The sequence below is a fragment of the Hippopotamus amphibius genome, chromosome 1 (genome assembly GCF_030028045.1).
Source record: "Hippopotamus amphibius kiboko isolate mHipAmp2 chromosome 1, mHipAmp2.hap2, whole genome shotgun sequence".
NCBI classification, from domain to species: Eukaryota; Metazoa; Chordata; class Mammalia; order Artiodactyla; family Hippopotamidae; genus Hippopotamus; species Hippopotamus amphibius.
The window spans coordinates 212,901,016-212,924,008 of NC_080186.1; the positions used below are offsets into that span (position 1 = coordinate 212,901,016).

The 22,993-nt window shown below is 37.4% G+C and overlaps 1 protein-coding gene across 3 annotated transcripts in view; it reads right to left on the reverse strand.

Annotated features, from left to right (window-relative positions):
* MSH3 (mutS homolog 3) overlaps window positions 1–22,993 on the reverse strand; it is a 178,482-nt gene that overhangs the window by 44,939 nt on the left and 110,550 nt on the right. For all 3 annotated transcript variants that reach the window (XR_009054434.1, XM_057740289.1, XM_057740281.1), the window contains exons 18-19: window positions 22,722–22,829; window positions 16,875–16,986 (exon numbers count right to left, since the gene is read on the reverse strand). Coding sequence is in view for 2 of the 3 variants with exons in the window: in XM_057740289.1 (XP_057596272.1) it covers window positions 16,875–16,986; window positions 22,722–22,829 (220 nt within the window). In the remaining variant the exon portion in view is untranslated. The remainder of the gene's footprint in view (window positions 1–16,874; window positions 16,987–22,721; window positions 22,830–22,993) is intronic.

Here is a 22,993-nt window from a genome sequence, read left to right on the forward strand (position 1 = left end):
GCTGCAGGCTGCTGAAAAAGTTTGACAGTTTCTAAGTGTTTTATTTCCTGAAAACGTCAATCAGTGGCACATTACAGTAAGAGACTCCTTAGTGAAAGCTTTGTCCAGACAAACTCTCAGCCAAATCCTTGCACTTTTAACCCAAGGTGAACTCCAAACAGAAAGGGGGAGAATGAGGCTGGAGAGAAGTACAGGCTGTATGCTGGGATACAAGATAAAACTCCAAATCCTTCCGACATCTACATGCTTTCCAATTTACATTCCACTGAGAGCTAGCTGTTACTTTGTTACTCAGCCTAATCCCTTCATTTTCTAGATGAAGAAATTAAGACCCAGCAAGTATGGTGGCCTATCTGAGATGACAGTAAACTAACAGCAGAGCAGGATTTGAATTTACATCTCCCATCATGTACCAAATTTACATTTCCCACTATACCCATGTACCAAAAAGTAGTACATGATAAGAATTTTATTTAAAAAGGAGCAGAGAAAGTGCTAGAATAGAAAGAAGTTATTTCTGGCCAGAGTGATGGGGAAGCTCTAAGGAGGCAGTAGCATATTTTGGGTCTTGAAGGCTGAGTAGTTCAATTAATAGAGATGAGTAAGAGACAGGAAAAGAGAACAGGAACATTCTGCACAGGTCAGAACACTTTAGAAAGCAGTTATCCTTGACACGCAAATTCATGAAGTGTTCCATATTTTTAATCTACGACAAAGGAGGCAAGAATATACAATGAAGAAAAGACAGTCTCTTCAATAAGTGGCGCTGGGAAAACTGGATAGCTATGTGTCAAAGAATGAAATTAGAACGTTCTCTAATACCATACACAAAAATAAAATGGACTAAAGACCTAAATGTAAGACTGGATACCATAAAACTCTTAGAGGAAAACATAGGCAGAACACTCTCTGACATAAATTGCAGCAAGATCTTTTTTTAACCCACCTCCAAGAGTAATGAAAATAAAAACAAAAATAAACAAATAGGACCTAATTAAACTTAAAATTTGCACAGCAAAGGAAACCATCAACAAAATGAAAAGAAAACCCAGAGAATGAGAGAAAATATTTGCAAATGAAGCGACCAACAAGGGATTAATCTCCAAAATATACAAATAGCTCATGCAGCTCAATATCAAAAAAAAAAAACACCAACTCAATCAAAAAGTGGATGGAAGACCTAAATAGATATTTCTCCAAAGAAGAAATACAGATGGCCAATAGGCACATGAAAAGGTGCTCAACATGACTAATTATTAGAGAAATGCAAATCAAAACTATAATGAGGTATCAGCTCACACCAGTCACAAGGTCCATTATCAAAAAATCTACAAACAATAAATGCTAGAGAGGGTGTGGAGAAAAGCAAACACTCCTCTACTATTAGTGGGAATGTAAATTAATACAGCCACTATGGAGAACAGTATGGAGATTCCTTAAAAAAGGAAAAACAGAGCTACTATATAACCCACCAATCCCACTCCTGGGCACATATCTGGAGAAAACCATAATTCAAAAGGATACATGAATCCCAATGTTCACTGCAGCACTATTTACAGTAGCCAGGACATGGAAGCAACCTCAATGTCCATCAACGGAGGAATGGATAAAGATGTGGTACATATATACAGTGGGATATTATCAGCCATAAAAAAGAACAAAATAATGCCATCTGCAGTGACATGGATGGACCTAGAGATAGTCATATTGAGCGAAGGAAGTCAGACAGAAAAAGACAAATATCATATGATATCACTTATATGTGGGATCTAAAGAAATGGTACAAATGAACCTATTTACAAAACAGAAGTTGAGTCACAGATGTAGAGAACAAACTTGTGGTTTCCAGGGGATAAAGGGGGGATAAACTGAGAGATTGGAACTGACATATACACACTACTATATATAGAATAGATAACTAATAAGAACCTACTGAACAGCACAGGGAACTCTATTCAATACTCTGTAATGATCTATATGGGAACAGAATCTAAAAGAGTGGATACATGTGTACGTATAACTTACTCACTTTGCTGTACAGCACAAACTAACAACATTGTAAATAAAACTATCCTCCAATAAAAAAATTAAAGTTTAAAAAAACATGTTGATTATTAAAAAAAAAAAAAAAGTAGTTATCCAGGAAGGAGCACCAGAAGACAGAAGTGATGTAAAATAACAAACACCATTTATATTTCCTTCAATCATTAACAATACATCTGATAATCACGCTATGTGAAAAACACATTTATAGTGATTCTCACTGAAAACAAACTGGAGACTGGTAGAAAGACTCTTGTACAACCAAAGCTGTAAGAAAGATCCACAAAGAGAATCTAAAAAAATGACAAATGAACTTATTTACAAAACAGATATAGACTCACAGATGCAGAAAACAAACTTATGATTACCAAAGGGGAAGGCGTAGCAGGGATAAATTGGGAATTTGGGATTAACAAAGTACTATATATAAAATACATAAAAAGCAAGGACCTACTGTATAGCACAGGAAACTATTTTCAATATTTTATAATAACCTATAACAAAAATAATCCAAAAAAGAATATATATATAATATATATATTATATATATATCACTGAATCACTTTGCTGTATACCTGAAACACTGTAAATCAACCATATTTTGATTCAAAAAATTTTTTAAATAAAAAATAAATAAAAAGATCCACAAAGAATCAGGTAGGAAGGGAAGAGAAGCGATCAGGTCAGGACCTATGCCCCTGGGAAAGGACAAAGAGCAGAGGGACCTTCCCTGGGGAGTGAGCAGTTCAAGCCACATACTGGGCACCCCAGCCCTGGAGTGCAGCACAGAGAAGAGTCCCCTTAGCTGGTTAGGAAGCTAGTGGGACTAATAGGAAGGCTGAAAGAAACCTAGGCTCTACTCACGAAGCGTGCAACAAACTTGCTTACTCTTGAAACAAGGTGGAGAAAGCAAACTGAAACTGCACTGGACACTGGCAGGTTTCCTGCGACTGTTCCTGCACTGCCCTAGTCTGAACTAAGCAGCCACTCTGGCCCCACCTGCTTTGTGACCCAGCTCCACGCTAGGGTGAGGGCTGCTGCAGCTGAGGAGAATACTCAGTTGCAAGGGACTGCCAGCTGGGACCCAGAATGGCATTTGAATGGGGGTGGCAGCAGGCATTACTGGTGCTGACAGAAACAGCACATCAGAAGTCATCCCGGGCTTTGACTGTGGCCAGGACCGCCACAGCCCATGCCCAGATCTAGGCCAAGTACCCACAATGGTCCCTCCTGCTCTACGGTGCAGCTCCACACTAGGGTGAAAGCTGCAGCAGCCAAGGGCAGTGCTCAGTTGTGAAGGATAAAAGAGGCTCAGACTTGGAATAGCATCTGAACAGGGCAGGGGCAGCCATTACTGGCACTTACAGAGACAGCACACCAGAAGCAGTCTCGGGCTTTGATGGTGGCTGAGGCCAACAGCCTGCACCCAGACTCACTGCTCCCTTCTGGGGAGAGGGTGCTGGTGCTGGGAGTAGGGAGAGCACACACTTTGAGGGAATGGAGCCAGCTTGGACCCACCTCTCAGGGCTTCTGCTCTGGCACCTTGGGACCTACCCCTGCCCCCAACAGGGTGGTGTTGGCCATGGAGCAGAGGAGAAGCTCCAGCTCTCACCTGGCTCTGGCCCTGGCCCCTCTACCTCCAATCTCACTGCCTAGCAAGGTGCTGGCTTCCAGCACATCCTGGGGAGAGATGTGACTCATGCTCACGTGAGATCCAGCTCTCCCACCAAAGCCAATGGGCACATGCAGGCTGTATAAGGTCGCTCCCCCACAAGGACACACTTTCAAGACCTCAACAGGTAACTGTTTCACCTAATTTCATAGAGACAGAGAAAGTTAAGCAAAATAAGAAGACAAAGGAATTTGTTTCCATCAAAAGAACATGAGAAAAAACCCTGAAAAAAACAACTGAGGAAACAGAAATAAGTAATTTACCAGATAAAGAGTTTAAAGCATTAGTAAGAACCATGCTAACTGAATTAGGGAAAAGAATAGATGAACACAGTGTGAATTGGAACAAGGAAATATAAAAAAGAACCACTCAGAACTGAAGAATAACTGAAATGAAAAACACACTAGAAGGAGTTAACAGCAGACTAGGTGATGAATAAGAATGCATAGTGATCTGGAAGACAGAATGATGGAAATCACCCAATCAGAACAGCAAAAAGAAAAACAAATTTTAAAAATGAGAACAGTTTAAGATACCTCTAAGAGAACATCAAGCATACCAACATTTGCATTATAGGGTTCCCAGAAGGAGAAGTAAGAGAAAGAGGGATCAAAAATGTATTTGATAAAATTATGGCTGAAAACTTCCTGAACCTGAAGAATGAAATAGAAATCCATGTACAGGAAGCAGAGAGTCCCAAACAACATGAACCCAAATAGACCCACACTAAGATATACACATAATTAAAATGGCAAAAGTTAAAGGTAAAGAGAGAATTCTAAAGTCAACCAGAGAAAAACAGTCATATATAAGGGAACCCTCAAAAAGCTATCAGCTGATTTTTCTGCAGAAAGTTTGAAAGCCAGAAGGTAGTGGTATGATATATTTAAAGTGCTGAAAAAGAAAAACCTGCAAACTAGGATAACCTATTTAGCAAGATTATCATTTAGAATTGAAGCAGAGATAAAGAACTTCTCAGACAAGCAAAAACTATGAGTTCATCAATACTAAACCTACCCTGAAAGAACTGTTAAAGGTAGAACTGTTCTCTAAGTAGAAAAGACTATAACACGAAGTGTCTATAGAAAAGGAAAATCCCACTAGTGAAGGCAAATATATGGTAAAAGCTGAGGATGAACCACTTAAATAAGCTAGCATGACATTAAAAGACAAAAATTTGTAAAAGGAACTATAACTACAACGAACAGTAAAGGGGAAAACATGCAAATGTAAAATATGACATCAAAAATGCAAAATGTGGGGGAGGGGATATATGGCTGTTAGCCTAACTGATGCCATCCTGCACCCTTAGAGTCTCTCCTGTCCTTCCACTGACCCTACCCAGGACTGTACTATGCAGTAAATCACTTCTCTGTCATTGAGGGCTTTGAGTTAACAGACATTGTTTACTAATAATTAGGATCAGGTGGCCTCTATGCTCTGTTAGTCCCCAATGATGAAAACCTTCGCTGATGTATTCCTAGTGCCCCCAAGACTAGTTACCCATTCATAAATTTTGATTTAGGAATGCACATTCTGTTTGCAAGCACCTACCCCCCCAAACCTAGGTCAACTATAAAATCGTCCCAATGGCTCCTCCGCAGTGCAGAGTGCACTTACAAATGCTTCCATATCACTGTCTACCCAATCCCAATCCCACCCTGTGAGTAAGTTACCCTATAATAAACTGACCCATTGATTATATATGGGACTGCCTGCCTCATGTTTTGGTCTCAAGATGCCTTCTCATTTTGGTGGGACTTTTCATTCTCACTGTCCTCTAATGGGGGAGTAAAAAACTGTAGATCTTTTAGAATGTTTTTGAACTTAAATAACCAATTTAAAACAAGTAGATATAGTCATAGGTCAACATAAATAAATCCTTAGGTAACCACAAATCAAAAACCTACAATAAAGAAAGAAAAACTAGAGAGAAAGGAACACAAGTATACAGCTAAAGAAAAACCATCAAATCAAAAGGAGAGTAACTAAAATAATAATAAAAGAACAGAGAAGAACCACAAAAACAACCAGAAAACAACAAAATGGCAATGCCATTAGTACATACTTATCAACAATCACTTTAAATGTCAATGAATTTAATGTTCCAGTCAAAAGACATAGTGTGGCTAATGAGATTTTTCAAAAGGACCTGTCAATATGCTGCCTACAAGACTTACTTCAGAGCTAATGAGACACACAGATTGAAAGTGAGGGTGGGAAGAAGATACTTCATGCAAATGAAAACAATAAAGTGGAGGTAGCAATATTTATATCAGACAAAATAGACTCTAAAATAATGTCTATAACAAAAGACCAAAAAAGGGCATTATATAATGATAAAGGAATCAATACAAGAGGCTATAACACTCACTAACATATACGTACCTAATACAGGAGCACCTAAGTATATAAAGCAAATACTAACAGACATAAAAGGAGAAATTGACAATAATACAATAATAGCAGGTAATTTTAACACCCACTTACATCGATGCACAGATCGTCCAGACAGAAAATCAATTAGGAAACAGTGACCTTAAATGACATGTTAGACCAGCTGGAGATAATATCTACATGACATTCTGTGCAAAAACAGTAGAATACACATTCTTTTCAAGTGGACATGGCACATTCTCATGCTAGGCCACAGAATAAGCCTCAACAAACTTAAGAGGGTAGAAATCATATCAAGCATTTTTTAATCACAGCCCTATGAAACGAGAAATCAATTATAGGAAGAAAAATAGGAGAAACACAAACACACAGAGACTAACATGCTAGTAAACACCAATGGGTCAATGAAGAATTCAAAGAGGTAATCAGAAAATACCTTGAGACAAACAAAAATGGAAACACAACACCCCAAAATCTATAGGATGCAGCAAAAGCAGCTACAAGAGGTACATCTACAGCAATACAAGCCTATCTCAAGAAACAAGAAAAATCTCACATAAGCAACCTAACCTACTATCTAAAGGAATTAGAAAAAGAACAAAGGACAGAGTCAGAAGAAGGAAGGAAATAATACAAATCAGAGAGGAAATGAATAAAACAGAGACAACCCCCCCCAAAGCAGAAAACATCAATGAAACCAAGAGCTGATTTTTTAAAAAGATAAAAAAATTGATAAACCTCATTAATGAAAAAAAAGAGAGGACCCAAATAAATAAAATAAGAAATAAGAGAAATAATAATCAATATTGCAGAGATATAAAAAATCATAAGAGAATACTATAAACAGTTATATGTCAACAAAATGGACAACCTAGAAGAAATGGAAAACTTTATAGAAAGAGACAAACATCCAAAACTGAATCAAGAAGAAATCTGAATAAATGATCACTAGTAGTGAAACAACATATGATCATTTGTAAATTTAAAAACCTCCCACTGAACAAAAGTCTAGACTAGATGGCTTCAGAGGGGAATTCTACCAAACATACACAGAAAAGCTACTACCTATCTTTCTCAGACTATTCCAAAAAAACCCGAAGATGTCAGAACACTCCCAAATTCATTCTATGAGGCCACCATTATCCTGATACCAAAACCAGACAAAGACACTGAAAAGAAAAGAAAAAGAAAATTATAGGCCAATATCTAAGATGAATATAGATGCAAAAATCTTCAATAAAATATTAGCAAACCAAATCCAACAATATATAAAAAGGATCATATACCACAATCAAGTTGTATTTATTTTAGGGGCCTAAGGTTCAATATTTGCAAAATCAATGTGATATACCGCATTAACAAAAGAAAGGATAAAAATCACATGATCATCTCAACAGACACAGAAAAAGCATTTGACAAAATCCATTCATGATAAAAACCCTCAAAGTAGGTATATAGGGAATATATCTCAACATAATAAAGGCCATGTGTGATAAACCCACAGCTAACATTATACTCAACAGTGAAAAGCTAAAACCTTTACCTCTAAAATCAGAAACAAGACAAGGATGCCCACTCTCACCACTTCTATTTAACGTAATATTGGAAGCCCACTCCATAGCAATCAGACAAGAAAAAGAAACAAAAGGCATCCAAATTGGAAGAAAATAAGTAAAACTGTTGCTATTTGCATATGACATATTATATATGTAGAAAACCCTAAACTCTCCATCAAAAAACTATTAAAACTAACAGAATTCAGTAAAGTTGCAAGATACAAGGCTAATATACAAAAATCTGCTGCTTTTCTACACACTAATAGTGAACTATCAGAAAGAGAAAGCAAGAAAACAATCCCATTTAAAATTGTATCAAAAAGACAAAAATATCTAGGAGTAAACTTAATCAAGGAAGTGAAAGACCTATACTCTAAAATCTATAAAACACTGATGAAGGAAAATGAAGATGATATAAAGAAATGGAAAGATTTCCCATGTTCATGGAGTGGTAAAAAATATTGTTAAAATGTCCATAATGCCCAAAGCAATCTACAGATTTAATGCAGTTTGTATCAAAATACCCATAACATTTTTCACAGAATTATAACAAATAATGCTAAAATTTATATGCAACAACAAAAGACCCCTAACTGCCAAAGCAATCTTGACAAAAAAGAACAAACCCGGAGGTGTCACCCTCCTAGACTTCGGGCAGTACTGCAAAGCTACAGTAATCAACACAACATGGTACTGGCACAAAAACAGACACAAAGATCAGTGGAACAGAACAGAGAGCCTTGAAATAAACCCACAAACTGATGGTCAATTAATTTACAACAAAGGAGGCAAGAATATACAATGAAGAAAAGACAGTCTCTTCAATAAGTGGTGCTGGGAAAACTGAACAACTATATTTAAAAGAATGAAATTGTAACATTTTATCACAACATATATAAAAATAAACTCAAAATGGGTTAAAGACCTGAAACCATAAATTGTAGCAGTATTTTTTTTGGAACCAGCTTCTAAGACAAGAGAAACAAAAGCAAGAAGAAACAAATGGGACCTAATTAAACCGAAAAGCTTTTGTGCAGCACAGAAAACCATCAACAAAATGAAAAGACAACCTACTAAATGGAAGAAAATATTTACAAATGATATGACCAATAAGGAGTTAATATCCAAAATATATAAACAACTCAGCATCAAAAAAACAAACAACCAGATTAAAAAATGGGCAGAAGACCTGAATAGACAGTTTTCCAAAGAAGATATACAGGTGGCCAATGGGCACATGAAAAGATGCTCAACATTGCTAATCATCATAGAAATGCAAATCAAAACCACGAGATATCATCTCACACCTGTCAGAATGGCTATCATCAAAAAGTCTACAAATAAAAAACACTGGTGAGGATGTTGGAAAAAGGCAACCCATTTACACTGTTGGTGGGAGTGTAAATTGGTGTAGTCACTATGGAAAACAGTATGGAGACTCCTCAAAGAACTAAAAACTACCATATGATCCAGCAATTCCACTGCTGGGTATGTCTCTGAAGAAAACAAAAACACTAATTTGAAAAGATACATGCACCACAATGTTCACAGCAGCATTATTTACAATAGCCAAGATATGGAAGCAACCTAAGTGTCCATCAACAGATGAATGGATAAAGAAGATGTGGCACATATATACAATGGAATAATACTGAGCCATAAAAAAGAATGAAATTCTGCCATTTGCAACAATGTGGATGGACCTAGAGAGTATTACACTTAATAGGTCAGACAGAGAAAGACAAATATTTTATGTTATCACTTACATGTGGAATCTAAAAAGTAAAGCAAATGAAAGAATATAACAAAATAGAAATTGACTCACAGATATAGAGAACAAACTAGTGGTTACCAGTGGGGAGAGGGAACAGGGGAGTGACAAGATAGGTGTAGGGAATTAAGAGATACAAATTACTATGTGTAAAATAAATAAGCTACAAGGCTATATTGTACAGAGTAGGGAAATTTAGCTATTATTTTGTAATAACTTTAAATGGAGAATAATCTATAACAATACTGAATCAATATGTTATACACCTGAAATTAATATAATACTGTAAATCAACTATACTTCAATTAAAAAGAAAACACATTTGTAGCAGAATCATGAGAATAATCTAGCCATAGAATTAAATTAAGCTTAAAACTCAAACATATTTTATGGTGTGCATTATTGTTGTGCTGCTTTGTCATTGGGTACAAAGTCAACAGGTTATGAATATTATTGTAATTACTCTTACTTTTAACATGTCTATAGACAAAACAAGCATTTCCGGGAGTATTTGTTCTAGGAGAAGAGGGGAAATGGAAAGTTTGTGGTCTTTGCTCTCCTCCCACTCCCCCTCATCTTGACCAGTTTCAAGTATCATTCGTGTGACAAATATGTAAGCACCTACTATGTGCCCACACAGTAGTAGGGTCTAAGGCACCTTCTTGATCTCAAGGAAAGAGACTCTGACCAGGATTCTAGTGTCCATCCTGCCCCACTCTAGATCACCTGGGCTGTGGACTTCCCTTGAGTTCCAGAGAGCCACAGGGTTCCAGCACTTCCTGGGAATCTTCTTATGTTGCATATTTGACTCGTTTTCCTCCCTCTTACAAATTTAGAAGCCACCAACCACACTTTTCCTTTTCTCCCTCTCAAAAAGGTAAATTTATATTCTTTTTTTTTTAATTTTATTTATTTATTATTTTTTGGGGGGTACACCAAGTTCAATCATCTCTTTTTATACACATATCCCCGTATTCCCTCCCTCCCTTGACTCCCCCCCCATATTCTTTATATTAAAAAAAAAAAAACCATGAGCAAACTAAAATCCCCACCTTTGACTGCTATAAAAAAATCCATCCATTACAAAGCCATTTGGTTTAAAAAGCAAACAATCCTGAGATTGCTGTGGGTTATGGTGGAGTTTCCCAAGCAGTACTGAGATAGGCTGGGACCTGGGACCCTTTGCTGCAATGCGTGCACCTGGACAAATGTCTCCTTAAGCAACAAAATACAAAGAAACTATGTGGGACTATAACTGCACGCACGCCCAGTTGGGGCAAATTATGGACAACATACAAAGAGACCAAAAACCCAACTGCCATTTCGGAAGAGCCAGGGGCAAAAGCAGGGTACTGAGCATGCCCTCTGCACACACCACCACCAAAGGGGTGGGCAAATCACCTAAGCCACCCCTCCGGCCAACCCCTGGACACACCCCTACCGTCACCCCACACAAGTCGTCAGCTTGGCCCCCTTGAGCAAGCAAGGGGACCTGCTGCTTGTTCTCGCCCCCCCACCGCCCCCACCTGCTGCAGCAGGGGCCCCAATAAAGCCTTGCCTGAATTTCCTGTTTGGCCTCTTATCAATTTCTATTGATTAAGGAGGCCAAGAACCCTGGGTGCTAACAGCATGTCTTGGCAGACTGCCTCACTTGTCTTGGTCTGCCTCACAGGTTACAGGTGTTCCAAGATGCTGACCCTCAAAGTGGCAGCTAGGGCTTGGGCAGTCAGAGCCCTTGGCACAACCTCCCTTTGCTCTGAGCAACCTTTTCCTTCTCCTTTTATTCCAGTGTGCCAGTACTATCATTTTTTTTTTTTGGTGTGCTGTGAGATGAAAAAGGTTGGAAAGCACTAGTTTGCCTTAGAATACTTTCATGTTTTGGGAAACAGTTCAAGACTATTCAGCTTGGGTAGCCCCTGACAAGTCAATTCCCCTTTCTGGCCCTTGGTTTACTCACAAGTATGAAGAGGTGGTTACACTAAATGATCCTTCTCGTTCTACAGTATAATTACGGTATAAGTTGTGAACTTCCCATATAATATCCTGAAAAATAACATTTTATGAAGAAAAAAAGCACAGATTTCGAGTAAGACTTGGAGACTGCTCAAGACTTCAAGTTAATTCTTTTTTAACAAATCTGATTGGATGCCTGCTACGTGCCAGAGATCTGTGATTGACGGCAGGATTACACCTAAAGCAGAGAAGCAAAGTCCCTGTCCTCTTCAAGCTTATAATCCACTGGGAACCTCAAACCAAAAAAAGGCAATTACAATTTAGTGAGATAAAGACTAAACTGGGGAGAAATACAGAGTGTTGTGGGTATATGACAGGGTACCCATCCCAGCTTTGATAGGGAAGTCTTAGTGCAGGATGTGACACCAGGACCCGACTTAAAGAAAAGCAGGAGCTGGAGCGTGTGTGGGTGGGATGTGGGTGTGTGGGAGGTGGCTGTGGACAGTGTGGGGGAAGATGACATTTTAGGCAGAGGGAAGACCATCTGCCAAGCCCCTAGAGGCGCAGTAACTTGGGAACTGTACGGCTGGAATTTTTAAGCATTAATTCAAATGAGGGAGTGATATGACAGGTTAGGAAAAGCCCTGTGGCTGCAGAGTGGAGAATAAACTGGAGGTGGGCAGATCCAGTGGCTGCTAAATCTACAAATACTCAGATTATGTAATGAGCCGGGGAAGGGAACCAAAAAGAAAGCGGGTTTAAAAAGCACATTCCTTTTAATTATGCTTGCAGAAGTCAAACAAGGTTTCCTAGAAGATAAGGCAGAGCTAGGTCTTAAAGGATAAAAGGAATATACAATAGCACCTTGTTTTTTACATTTTTTGTATTTTTATTTTTTTTGATGTTCAGATGAAACAATAACTAAACGCTAAAAACTGGGCAGGGATATATTTACAAGATATTTGAAAAGTTCTCTTCATTTAAACCCACTTTCAGTGAAACAACTCCTTCAACGTCAGTGCCTGAGGGGGCTTTTTCCTCGGCCTTCGTTACGTTTTTATACAATCTCCCTGAGTGACAGACCCAGAATCTGACCTCCCCGTATGTGCATCGTGGTCATCCTTAAATCCCTAACTTCAGCCCCCTCTCCTGGCTTTTACGCCCACCTTCACATTGGGATCTCCACCAAATGTCCCACAAGCACCTCAAAGTCACAATTCCTATCTAGTTGATTCTTTGCTCTATTCCTGCCAGAAAACCCAATATAGCAGGTTAAAAAAAAAAGTTAGTTTGTTTATTGACCACTTGGATATCCTCTACTTCGAAATGACTGTTCAAGTCTGTTGCCAATTTTTCTACTAGATAATCTGTTAGTTCCTTCATAGCCTTTATAAGTACTCTATTGGTGTTAATTTAATTGGATCTGTCTTCTACCGGACTAGAGAGGTACTGTCTCTTCTTTGTAAGCCTGAAATCAAGTACAATATTGACACAAAGTAACTGTCAAAATCTATAAGATATAAAATATTCATAAAACAATGCTAGCAAAAAATTCATAAATCAACGCAAGATTGTGAGATGTAAAAAAAATGAGTATTCTTAAAACTGGTTGAAGAAAAGCGGGCAGTAAGTTCGCTTGTTTAGGAGCATTATAATGAGTTCATATAATACAGAATCCAGAAAAATATACTTATAATTACATGTACAAAAGACCATTTCTTAAAATTGCATGACTATCAAAAGCAACAATGCCATTTGACTTTCAGGAAATTATTTTCAGAGTATATTTTATAATTAACACCTATAAAATATTTAAAATTGAGTTTTACATAGTAAGTTCTTTTTCAACACTATCCCTATATAGAAATTTATACCCTGCAAAAAAGAACGCACTTCACCATAGCAACAGTTCTATATCAACTCCTACGCAAGTTAGAAAAAGCATATGTAAGAGAAATGAATATTCTGGAATATTCTGAGGTGCCTGCTGGCATAAATCACTCCATTTATTTCGTAAAAATTTAAAAGTTAGAGTTCAATGTTTCTTTAAAACATTCCTGTAATTAGGCTAATTTAGTTTCTCAAATCTTATTTTTTTAAATAGTGCAATACATTGCTTAAAAGAGGGGAGAAAAAAAAGACTGAAAAAGGAAAAAAAAACAAAAATTCAATGTCAAGAATAACATACCTGAGATCAAGTTGGTTGGTGTTTGGGGGGGATGGGATTAATAACAGGAAATCATGTTTCAAGTGATTTATAAGTAAACCAAGGTACTAAATGGTACAACTGCATTACTTTCTCAAGAAAAGCTACACCCTACTGCTATTATGGAAACTGAAAAAGAAATTCTTATGTTCACAGAGACTTCCTGTAAAAGATAATAAATACATCAGCACTTATTAGCTTGGTTTGATAAATTAAGTAACTTACAAATTCCCTAAAGAGAATAAACATGTTTACAGACATTGCGGACCTGGTCATATGTTACTGCAAGGCTCCGTATAGTACTGCCTACTGAAAACTGCCACTTTCCACCTGCCGCCGCAAGGACTGACTCACAAACCGCTGCAGCTGCGGATCTTCAACACACCCTGAAATAGTTCAGGGTGGAGATCAGGAATAAGGCACTCTGTGCCCCGGGAAAAACTAGCAGAAAAGGCCTTTAGATGGCTAGATATTTTCAGGAGAAAATTTTGAGCCCAATTCTTGCATCTCCTCATATCTAGAAAAGCACTAGAATCATTAATGGTGACATCTGCTCCTCGTGGCTAAGCAGCAAAGCTCTGCTAAAACACATGCCTGACTGCACATACCCCCTTCACTAAAATCAGAGAACACTGCCCTTCCCCCGTCTCCTGAGCTATAGTCCTCAGGGTGCCCCATGCAAAACTTAACTCACAACCCTCACCTTGTGTCCTCAAGCCCATGTTTTTTTAGTCAACAATATCAAAATGTATCATTAAACCAGATGTAATTCGAAGCATTTCCTTTCACTCACCACCCTTGTGGTCAACCAAATTCACCAGGCTCACACCTCTGTTACCCTCAACTCACAGCCCACGATGGAATACTTGGTGATATTTCCAACTCACTTGCTCTTCTGGGCTTCCTTTCTCTGACCTAATTTCCAACTTCTCCCCTACAGTTCAATTTTCTCACTGTCCTCTGAAAAATTCCCCAATACTTCTATGCTTATAACCTCCTTGCGTAGCATTTCCTTCACATGTTGACTTAAACTGAAAGCTGGCTCTTATTCCTCGGCAGTCCTTTCATATCAAGGATAAGCTTTTTGCCACATCCTATCACATGTATCTAAGGGTTCAAAGGTTCTCCCATATCTTCTTCTTTAGGGCTTTACCATCTCTATTTGTCTTCACCACAGGCATCCACATCTACCTCCAGGTCACCAGTCTCCATCCCTTGGCATCTCTGACACCTGGACCACCTTCACCTTCCACAACAAATCCTATTGTTTAAATGATTTCAACGAACACTTTGATGGCTTTTTCTCAAATGCTGTTCCTTGATCTCCTCATCTCCAAAGACCTTCTCCACTTCACTACTCACCTTCCATGGTCATACCTAGGATCTTACCATTATCCAAAACACTACCTCTGAACTCTTGAAGTCAGGCATCTCATTCTCTGATACAACCTCTCTCACTTAACTACTCCCTACATATTAATTCTTTCATCTCATCACCAGATAATTTTACTCTGTGTTGACAAAGACTCCCTCCTTGACCAAATTCTAGTCAGGCTCCTCTAAGCTCTCTTCTTGACTTGACCTCAGCCTTGGCTATAACAACTGCAACCCTCTCAGCACAAATGACTTCATTTACCCTCCCCACTAAGAGACCAGCACAAAAGCTAGCAGAGCATCTCGCTGCTCAAGGCCGCATTCTTGGGATGACTCCAGTCCCCCTTAAAGTGCCTGCTTGCAAAAGCACAACACTGCCAGGAGAGAATTGGTATTTGTTCCAGCCAAACCCTGGTGATAGGCAGACAGACCTCAAACCTTCTCTCAGAGCAGCTGCTTCAGAAAGCTTGCTATTATAAATCCTTTCCCTGCCCCTCTAAGAGGTAAATCTTCTTCCACCTAGAACTGTGAGGAGCCTCTCTTTGGAATGCAAACATTCCTGGAGATAACTCTCATCGTCCTCTGCAGTCCCAGTGGGAGGGTATTAGCATCAGTTGCCAGTTAGTCTCACACTAACCAATCCCCTTTCTCAATTTCTGTTTCCACCTCCTTGAAGCTGCCCACGCCCACCCCTCCTTCCTACTCCCTCATTCTCCCTTTAAGACACCCAGTCACCTCTGTACAAACTGAAGCTGAGTTCAGTTCAAGCTGGACTCTTCCCTATGCAATAATATTACTGAATAAAACTACCCTTATCACTTTAATTAGTGTATGGCTCTGTTTATCTTTGACAGTGTAACTCTATGTCACACACACACACACACACACACACACACACACACACACACACAGACGAGTTGGAGTTCACTTTTTTCCCCAGCTTTAATAATTCTCTTGCTAGTATTCTCAATCTTTTGGGAAAAAAATTAATTCCCTAATATGGCTTTAAACAAATTGGACTCTTCCTTATTTCTGACACTTTTTTCTTTACACTCTTATGTCCCAACCTTACTCAACATCTTTCTGTTCCCTAAACCCACCCTGCTCTGCTTCACTCCCAGACTCTACCATGGTGGTTCATGACCTGGAACACTCCTCTCCATTTCCCTGGCCTGCACTGACTCACTCTCTTCAGTCAGTATCTCATTCCTGGGAAACTTTCCCAAATGCTCCCCCTACACTGGGTTAGGTCAACCTGCTACGTGCTCCATGACACCTGGTCTCCTGTACCCTGGCCTGACCAAGCTGTACTGTAATAACCTATCTTCTCTGCTAGACCACAAGCTCTCTAAGGGCAGGGAATATTTCTGTCTTGCTTTCCACTCTCTGTCCTAATACTCTGCTTCACTACTGGGGCTAAATAGGCACTCAGTAAGTTTGTATTAAATGAATAAGTATTTTAAATTAACTCTAGCGCATATGACAGAAATCTCTTTTTTTTTTTAATGACAAAAATTCTTATCACTGAAAGCAGCTGAAGCACCTGTGATTCTCTCACGGCACGTTTGAAAACAGTAGAGCACAAGACAAAGCCTATACTACACACCAAGAGGAATTTGCAAAACCAGGGTGTGATTCCACCCCATTAGCATCTGTGGGCATTTATAAATATAAAATTTTTCCTAGATTACCAAGGATAATTAAGGCTAATCCTTTAGTTGCCAAATTGTTCCCTCTATGGATAATCTTTCATTGGAAATAGCACCAATTCCATATTTGGTGGTGAATATAAAACTATAGCCAAGGATTAGTCAACTTAAAGCCAAAGTTAAAACTTGGGTAAATTTTTAAAACATTATTTGGTATTTAAAAGCTTGAGGGCAATGTTATCATCGTACTTACCGACAAATTTGTACTATTGGGAACATACTGGTCCTGTTCTCCCAGCAGCACATCAATCACAGGGTGCCGGCCATTTTTTATTATGATTTTCCTTTCTTCTTGTAGAGTTGGTCTGTGAAAAGAAGCATGTTTCAATTTACAAGGCAAAGAAACAGCCTTTAAAAAATATCTAAAAGCATGAAAATTTTTGTGGCCAGTCTGTCAGACACATAACAAAACCTTAAACATGGACTTTAAGAACATATGTTCAGAATAAGGCCTTGAGTATAAAAGTTAAATTTCAACTGTAGAATCAGAAATGGAAAGACAATTATTATAATTATAGTGCTCTGAAGCACCAGCTTTAGCAGAGTCTTATGATGGCTCCGTAACTGAAATCTACCTTCATAAGATCACTTTAACTTTTTATTTTTCTACTATTCTCTTAAGATATTTTCATTAATAAAAATTATAGTTCAGATTATTACTACTTAAATCATTTTCAGTAACAAGCAAAATAAAGAAAATCATGCAAAATTATTTCTAGACTTAACTCTTAGATTAATATAAATTGTGTGTTGGACTTGGGGACAGAATGACCTAAAATTTTCATATTCTGTTTAATTAAAATATCTTTCTATGGCCTTTAGTATCTTTCACTTTTTTTGATATAAAAAAATGTTTGCCTTGCTGGTTTTGTTTTTTAAGGTTTGATATGTCTGTTTTTATCTACAGCTTTATCTATTTATCCAAGGTCTTGTGAGCACTGTCCTTTTCTCAGTCTCCTCCCCAGAGGTTACCACTGAGAACAGTTTGGTGTCTACCCTTCCCAACCTTCTTCTATACATTTAAGTTTATACACACTCATGGTATTGCTTTGTGATTTCTTCTTTTAAAAAACCAAAACAGAATCATACTGTAATATATCATTCCACAAGTACTTTTCTTCCCCCTTAATATTCCTCAGTACATATAAAAGATAGATTTCACCATTTACCATATGGGTCCAATGGACTCTTTCATTTATTTTTTAAATATTTCTAAGTCATTTTACAAGTAATTTGTAGAACTGAGAATAAAGGAACAGTGAAAAAAATCATGACAAATTTTAGTAAGAATTCAAACACAGCATATCTCAAATTTTTATTTCATATCTTCCTGGTTTCAAAAGCATATATACCTGGAATGGGCAACACACTGTGAATGTAAGTCACTTCATCAGCTGTCATGCATGCACCTGGACCATATTCATTTATAATACTAATTCTAGATTTCAATACATTTCTAATAGGTTCTAGCTCATCATTACTTCTAGTTCTTCTCCCACTTGCAATAAAAATGCAATGTTTGAAGAAGCTTTTTAAATCTTTTAAAGCTCATAGAGAAGATAGCCATCTTTTTTGTTGCATAATTGCAAAACATTTTTGTACTTACATTTATAAATGCAATTAGAATAATGAATCAAACGAGTATTTTTATATCATCTATTTTCTTTCCATCTCCTGCCTTCAGTACCCATCCATCAGCAAACAGTATTAAGTAAACTTTAGTGCACACACATCATAAAAGAATACTCCCACACATCCTTTAGCAAAACAGGATGGTTCCGGTTCTTATCACTAAGTATTGCATGATATGTGCTTCTTATGGAGTAGCAAACTGGATAAGAATACTACATTTCATTTTGCCCTCACAAATAAATTACTCACATACTAATTCTTGAGTCTGAGAAAATGCACCTAAGATATTACTAGCTGCACACTCATAATCTGAGCTTTCCTTTATACAAGAAATTTCACCACCATCATTAGTATCTAGAGCACTGTTATCTTTCTCTTCACATTTATCTTTTGAATAATCTAATAACTACTAAATATCTTCTGTCAAGTTTTTTCTCCTTGCTATTATGAGCGAAAAATGAAAAATTCTGAATTCTCAACTGTGTTCACTCAAAGTTAGAAGTAAACTACAACAGTGGCATCTCCAGTCTTCTTTTATACCATCTTGAAAGATGATGTAATTTTTTAGAAAATACAATGAGAAAAATGATGTGACAGTGATTTCTATCTCATTTTTCATCATCATTCTCCAGCTTTCCTCTTATTTTAGATTTTTACAGCATACTGGGAAAAAATGATAAACAGTGACGAAATCATTCCTAGGATGATGAAATAGTAAAGCATTCCAGACATAAGCAAGATAAAAATCATTAAAGATCCCCAAATACATCTCAGATTTATACGAGGATCCAAAGGACCCATCTAGTAAATGCAAGACAGAATAAATTTTATTCTCCTTTTTTAAAGAAAAGTAAATTTTCACTTTGCTCTTTGGAAGACCTTTAAAGAATTCAAAAGATGGAATTATGTCCAGTGAATCCTGATGGTATGGAATATTGAAGATTAAGGATCATTTCTCATCAGAACGTCAGCATTTTTTGGAAGCTGCTGAATAATGAGTTAGCTGTTATCCGCTGTTGAACATTTAGACTGTCTAGATTTTCACTGTTATAAACAATGCTCCAATGAAAAACCATATATATGTGTGTGTGTGTGTGTGTACATGTGCATATTTCCAAGTGTTTCTCTAAGCCAGAGGAAATTTCTAAAGTAGAATTTCCAAATCACAGGGTATGCATATTTTTTACCAGATGAGATAGCTGTATCAATTTATCTTCCCACCAGCAGCATACAAAAGGTGACTTTTTGTACCCTTACCTAAAGCTGGTATTATCAAACTTTCTAATTTTTAATAGTGTGATCTCATTGTTTTAATTTGTGCTTATTAATTCCAAAGGTTGAACGTCTTTTCATCAATTTCTTGGCCACTTGTTGGTCTTTTTCATTTTAACATCCTATCCATGACCTCCTCAAGTGCTTAGACTCAGAACTTTCACACCTAAGTACATTTCTGAACTTACTCAAAACATCAAGAAATACTACTTTCCTAATAAATACTTAATTCTTCTTAAATACACTTGGCTAACAAAACTTCAAGAATGTATATCCACATTTCTCAAAGAAAGTGACTAAAGTATCTTCTGAATAAACAATTTGAAATCATCCTTTGGGAAGGGACATTTAAAATTACAAGAAAAAGACAGTTTTTGAATTTTGGAGTATAATTTTAAAATAGAATTTTTATCTAGCTGGGTTACGAATTTACTGTAAAAGAAAAAAGATGAAACCAACTGTAAGTGATATCAGTTTTAAAATAAAATTCTAAGTGCTCTGCCAAGTGAAATCAACATATCATATTCATGACATTGATATGATTTCCCAGGAAGGTTTTCACTTTATAATAAATACTTGACTGATTTGTTCTGCTCTACAATCTACACTGACTTGCTCTGTTGCTAACAAAATTACATCATAACAAAATACTTCCTGGTATAGTAAGAAGCAAATGATTATTCAGAGAGCTGAGATGATGTATTAGGACAGGACAGTTACAGCAAGAAAGGTATGAAAATGTTGATGGCATTTAGTGGCACTGAAGAGAAAGAACTGAGAAAATCTGGATGCTGCCTGAAAAGAATGAAATACTGAACTTGAACAAATTTACTTATTTTATTAGTTTAAAAATTACATCATTCTCCTTTAAGTGCCCCAGAGAAACAGAATATAATCTGTATTAGTAAAACAGTATAATGTCCAGAATACAAATTGGATAGAAAGCCCTCGAATAAGAACTTCTGCATAAAGATTTAGACTACAGAGAATAAAATGTCCTAATAGCATTTAGAAAGAAAAGACTAATTATGAAGCCAAATAATCAATCTGAACTAACTGCAATAATTCAAATGAACAAAAATCTTTAAATAAGCTGGAAATCGAAGGAAAAGAAGTATAATCTTCAGATATTTAAATACTAGTTTAAAATTCATTTTAGATAAAAGTTTCCTATTTCATGGCTATTCATGCTCAATTTTATGGCTGCTAAAAAAGGACTGATTTTATCACTTAAAGATTATGGCATGATTTTTATTTAAGAATTTTCAAGTGGATTTTTTTTAATATAATATATATAGCATCCAATTTGGACAGTATTTTAACATGTAACAATTCATGAAATTGTCTTACTAATAGAAGAGGTGATTTGGAACAATCTTACTGAGGATAGATAAGAGGTTGGATAAAGTACAGAAAACAGCTACTTGTAGGCACCTGACAACTAAGAAGACAGCAAGGAATTACCAGGTCAGGATCTGGGGTAGGACCAGGGACCAGAGATGCTGTCCGCCAATTTCTGAGGGAACAGTGATGCTGAGCACTGTGAACAGCTTTAATCTGGAATGAGACACCAAGGGGCTGCACACCAGGCATGAGAGTGCATCTGAAGTGACAACTGCAGCCTATGAATCTTTGAAACTTTGGATCTTTGAGCTTTGATTCTCTGAATCACCTCAAGCCCTGATAAGGACTAAATGATGCCGGAATGTTATTAGTGTCTTGAGATGTGACCCTTGCAGAAGAAATATAACATCAAATGATTTCTACAAATGATTTTGCAAATACAATGCCCAGAAGATAATCTAAATAATCAAGCATTCAAGGAGATACATGAATGAAAATGAACAAAAACAGGCAAGAGAAACAGACCCACAATGACTACAGATACTCAAATCATCAGATATGACTTTACGCTTACCATGTTTAAAGAGACCGACAAGATTGCTAATTGATAAAAAGTGAAAAATGATTTTTAAAAGATAAATTATTATAGGTATGAAACATACTAACAACCATTAAGCTCAGATATTTTTATTAAAGAAAAATATTTTTACAATACTTAATTCTTTCTGATTTTTTAATAAACATCTGTGAGTAACTGCTGTTTATTAAGTGTTTATTATCTGCCCGGTCCTGCTTAGACATTTCATAATGTCTTTATCTCCTTTAATTTGCACAACATTTCTAAGCAGTAGGTATTATTTCACCAATGCAGAAACTGAGTATCAGAGAGGGTATGGAATTTGTTTAAGGTCAGCTGTTAAATAACCAGGCTGGTATTCAAATCTATGCCGCTGTGAGGTGATTAGTCATAAGGGCAAAGCCCTCAAAAATGGGCTAGTACTCATAAAAGAGACCCAGACAGTCCCCAACAGGGCAACGCCTACAGGACTCACAGAGAGCCACTAGTGCACAATTGCAGCGTGGGGGAACTGGAGGAGCAGGCCTAGGCACAGAATGCCAGCGGGAGTGGGGCCACCACAGAGACCCACCTCAGGGGCTGGGCCCGGGCACAGAGCCACGGTGGGGGCTGGGCAGCCTGGAGCCCGAGGGGCCCAACCTTTGCCCAGCAACACTATGGGAAGAGGACGGCCACCCCAGTGGGTCTGGAAAGCAAAACCCCTGTGCCTCAGTGGGCCTGGAGGGCGGAGCACTGAGCCAAAGATTCCGCTTCAGCTTAAGGTTTGGACTTAAGGAACAGCAATCTGAGAGCCACTGAGTGCAATCTGCCTCAGAATGAATCACACCTTAAGTCTCTCCCATTTCTGATTTAGATGATATTTAAATGAGACTTTTATCATTATAAAGTTAAACATATCATAAAGTGTTCAAGTGAATGCTAACAAATGAAAGGATTGCTCCTTTATAAAAATGTCACCCACATAAACCTAAAAATTGAAATATGTAACACACCTCTAGTTATAGTGAACATCTGCTTTCATTGTACTCAACAGTAGAGCAAGAAAGGAATTTCTTAATTTTAAATCAAGCTATATGTGTGTGACATTCAGCTTTACCAAGAGTTCAACATGTTTGAGTAATTTTAATACCTTATAATAAAAACACTAAAATTAATTGAGTAATTCCATCTGTTCTGAAGCACTGGAAAAGGGGAGAAATAAAAAAAACACGTTACCTGCAATAATCTCCTTGCTTAGCGACCTTGGCCAGAGAGAAAATGCAGTCAACAGTTGCTAGGTGATGTACTGCTTTACACAAGCAGTGATAATGTGCACTGAAATTCCTACAGAAGCAACAACAACGACAAAAAGGTGAGCAAATTGATTTCTTAGACCTATAAAAGCTGTACCGAGCAATTAAGAAAGGTGGAAATTACCTTGAACTACTTTTCTATTTAATAACTTAATCACTGAGGCCTTTGTTTCATTTGGAAAGATATATATATAT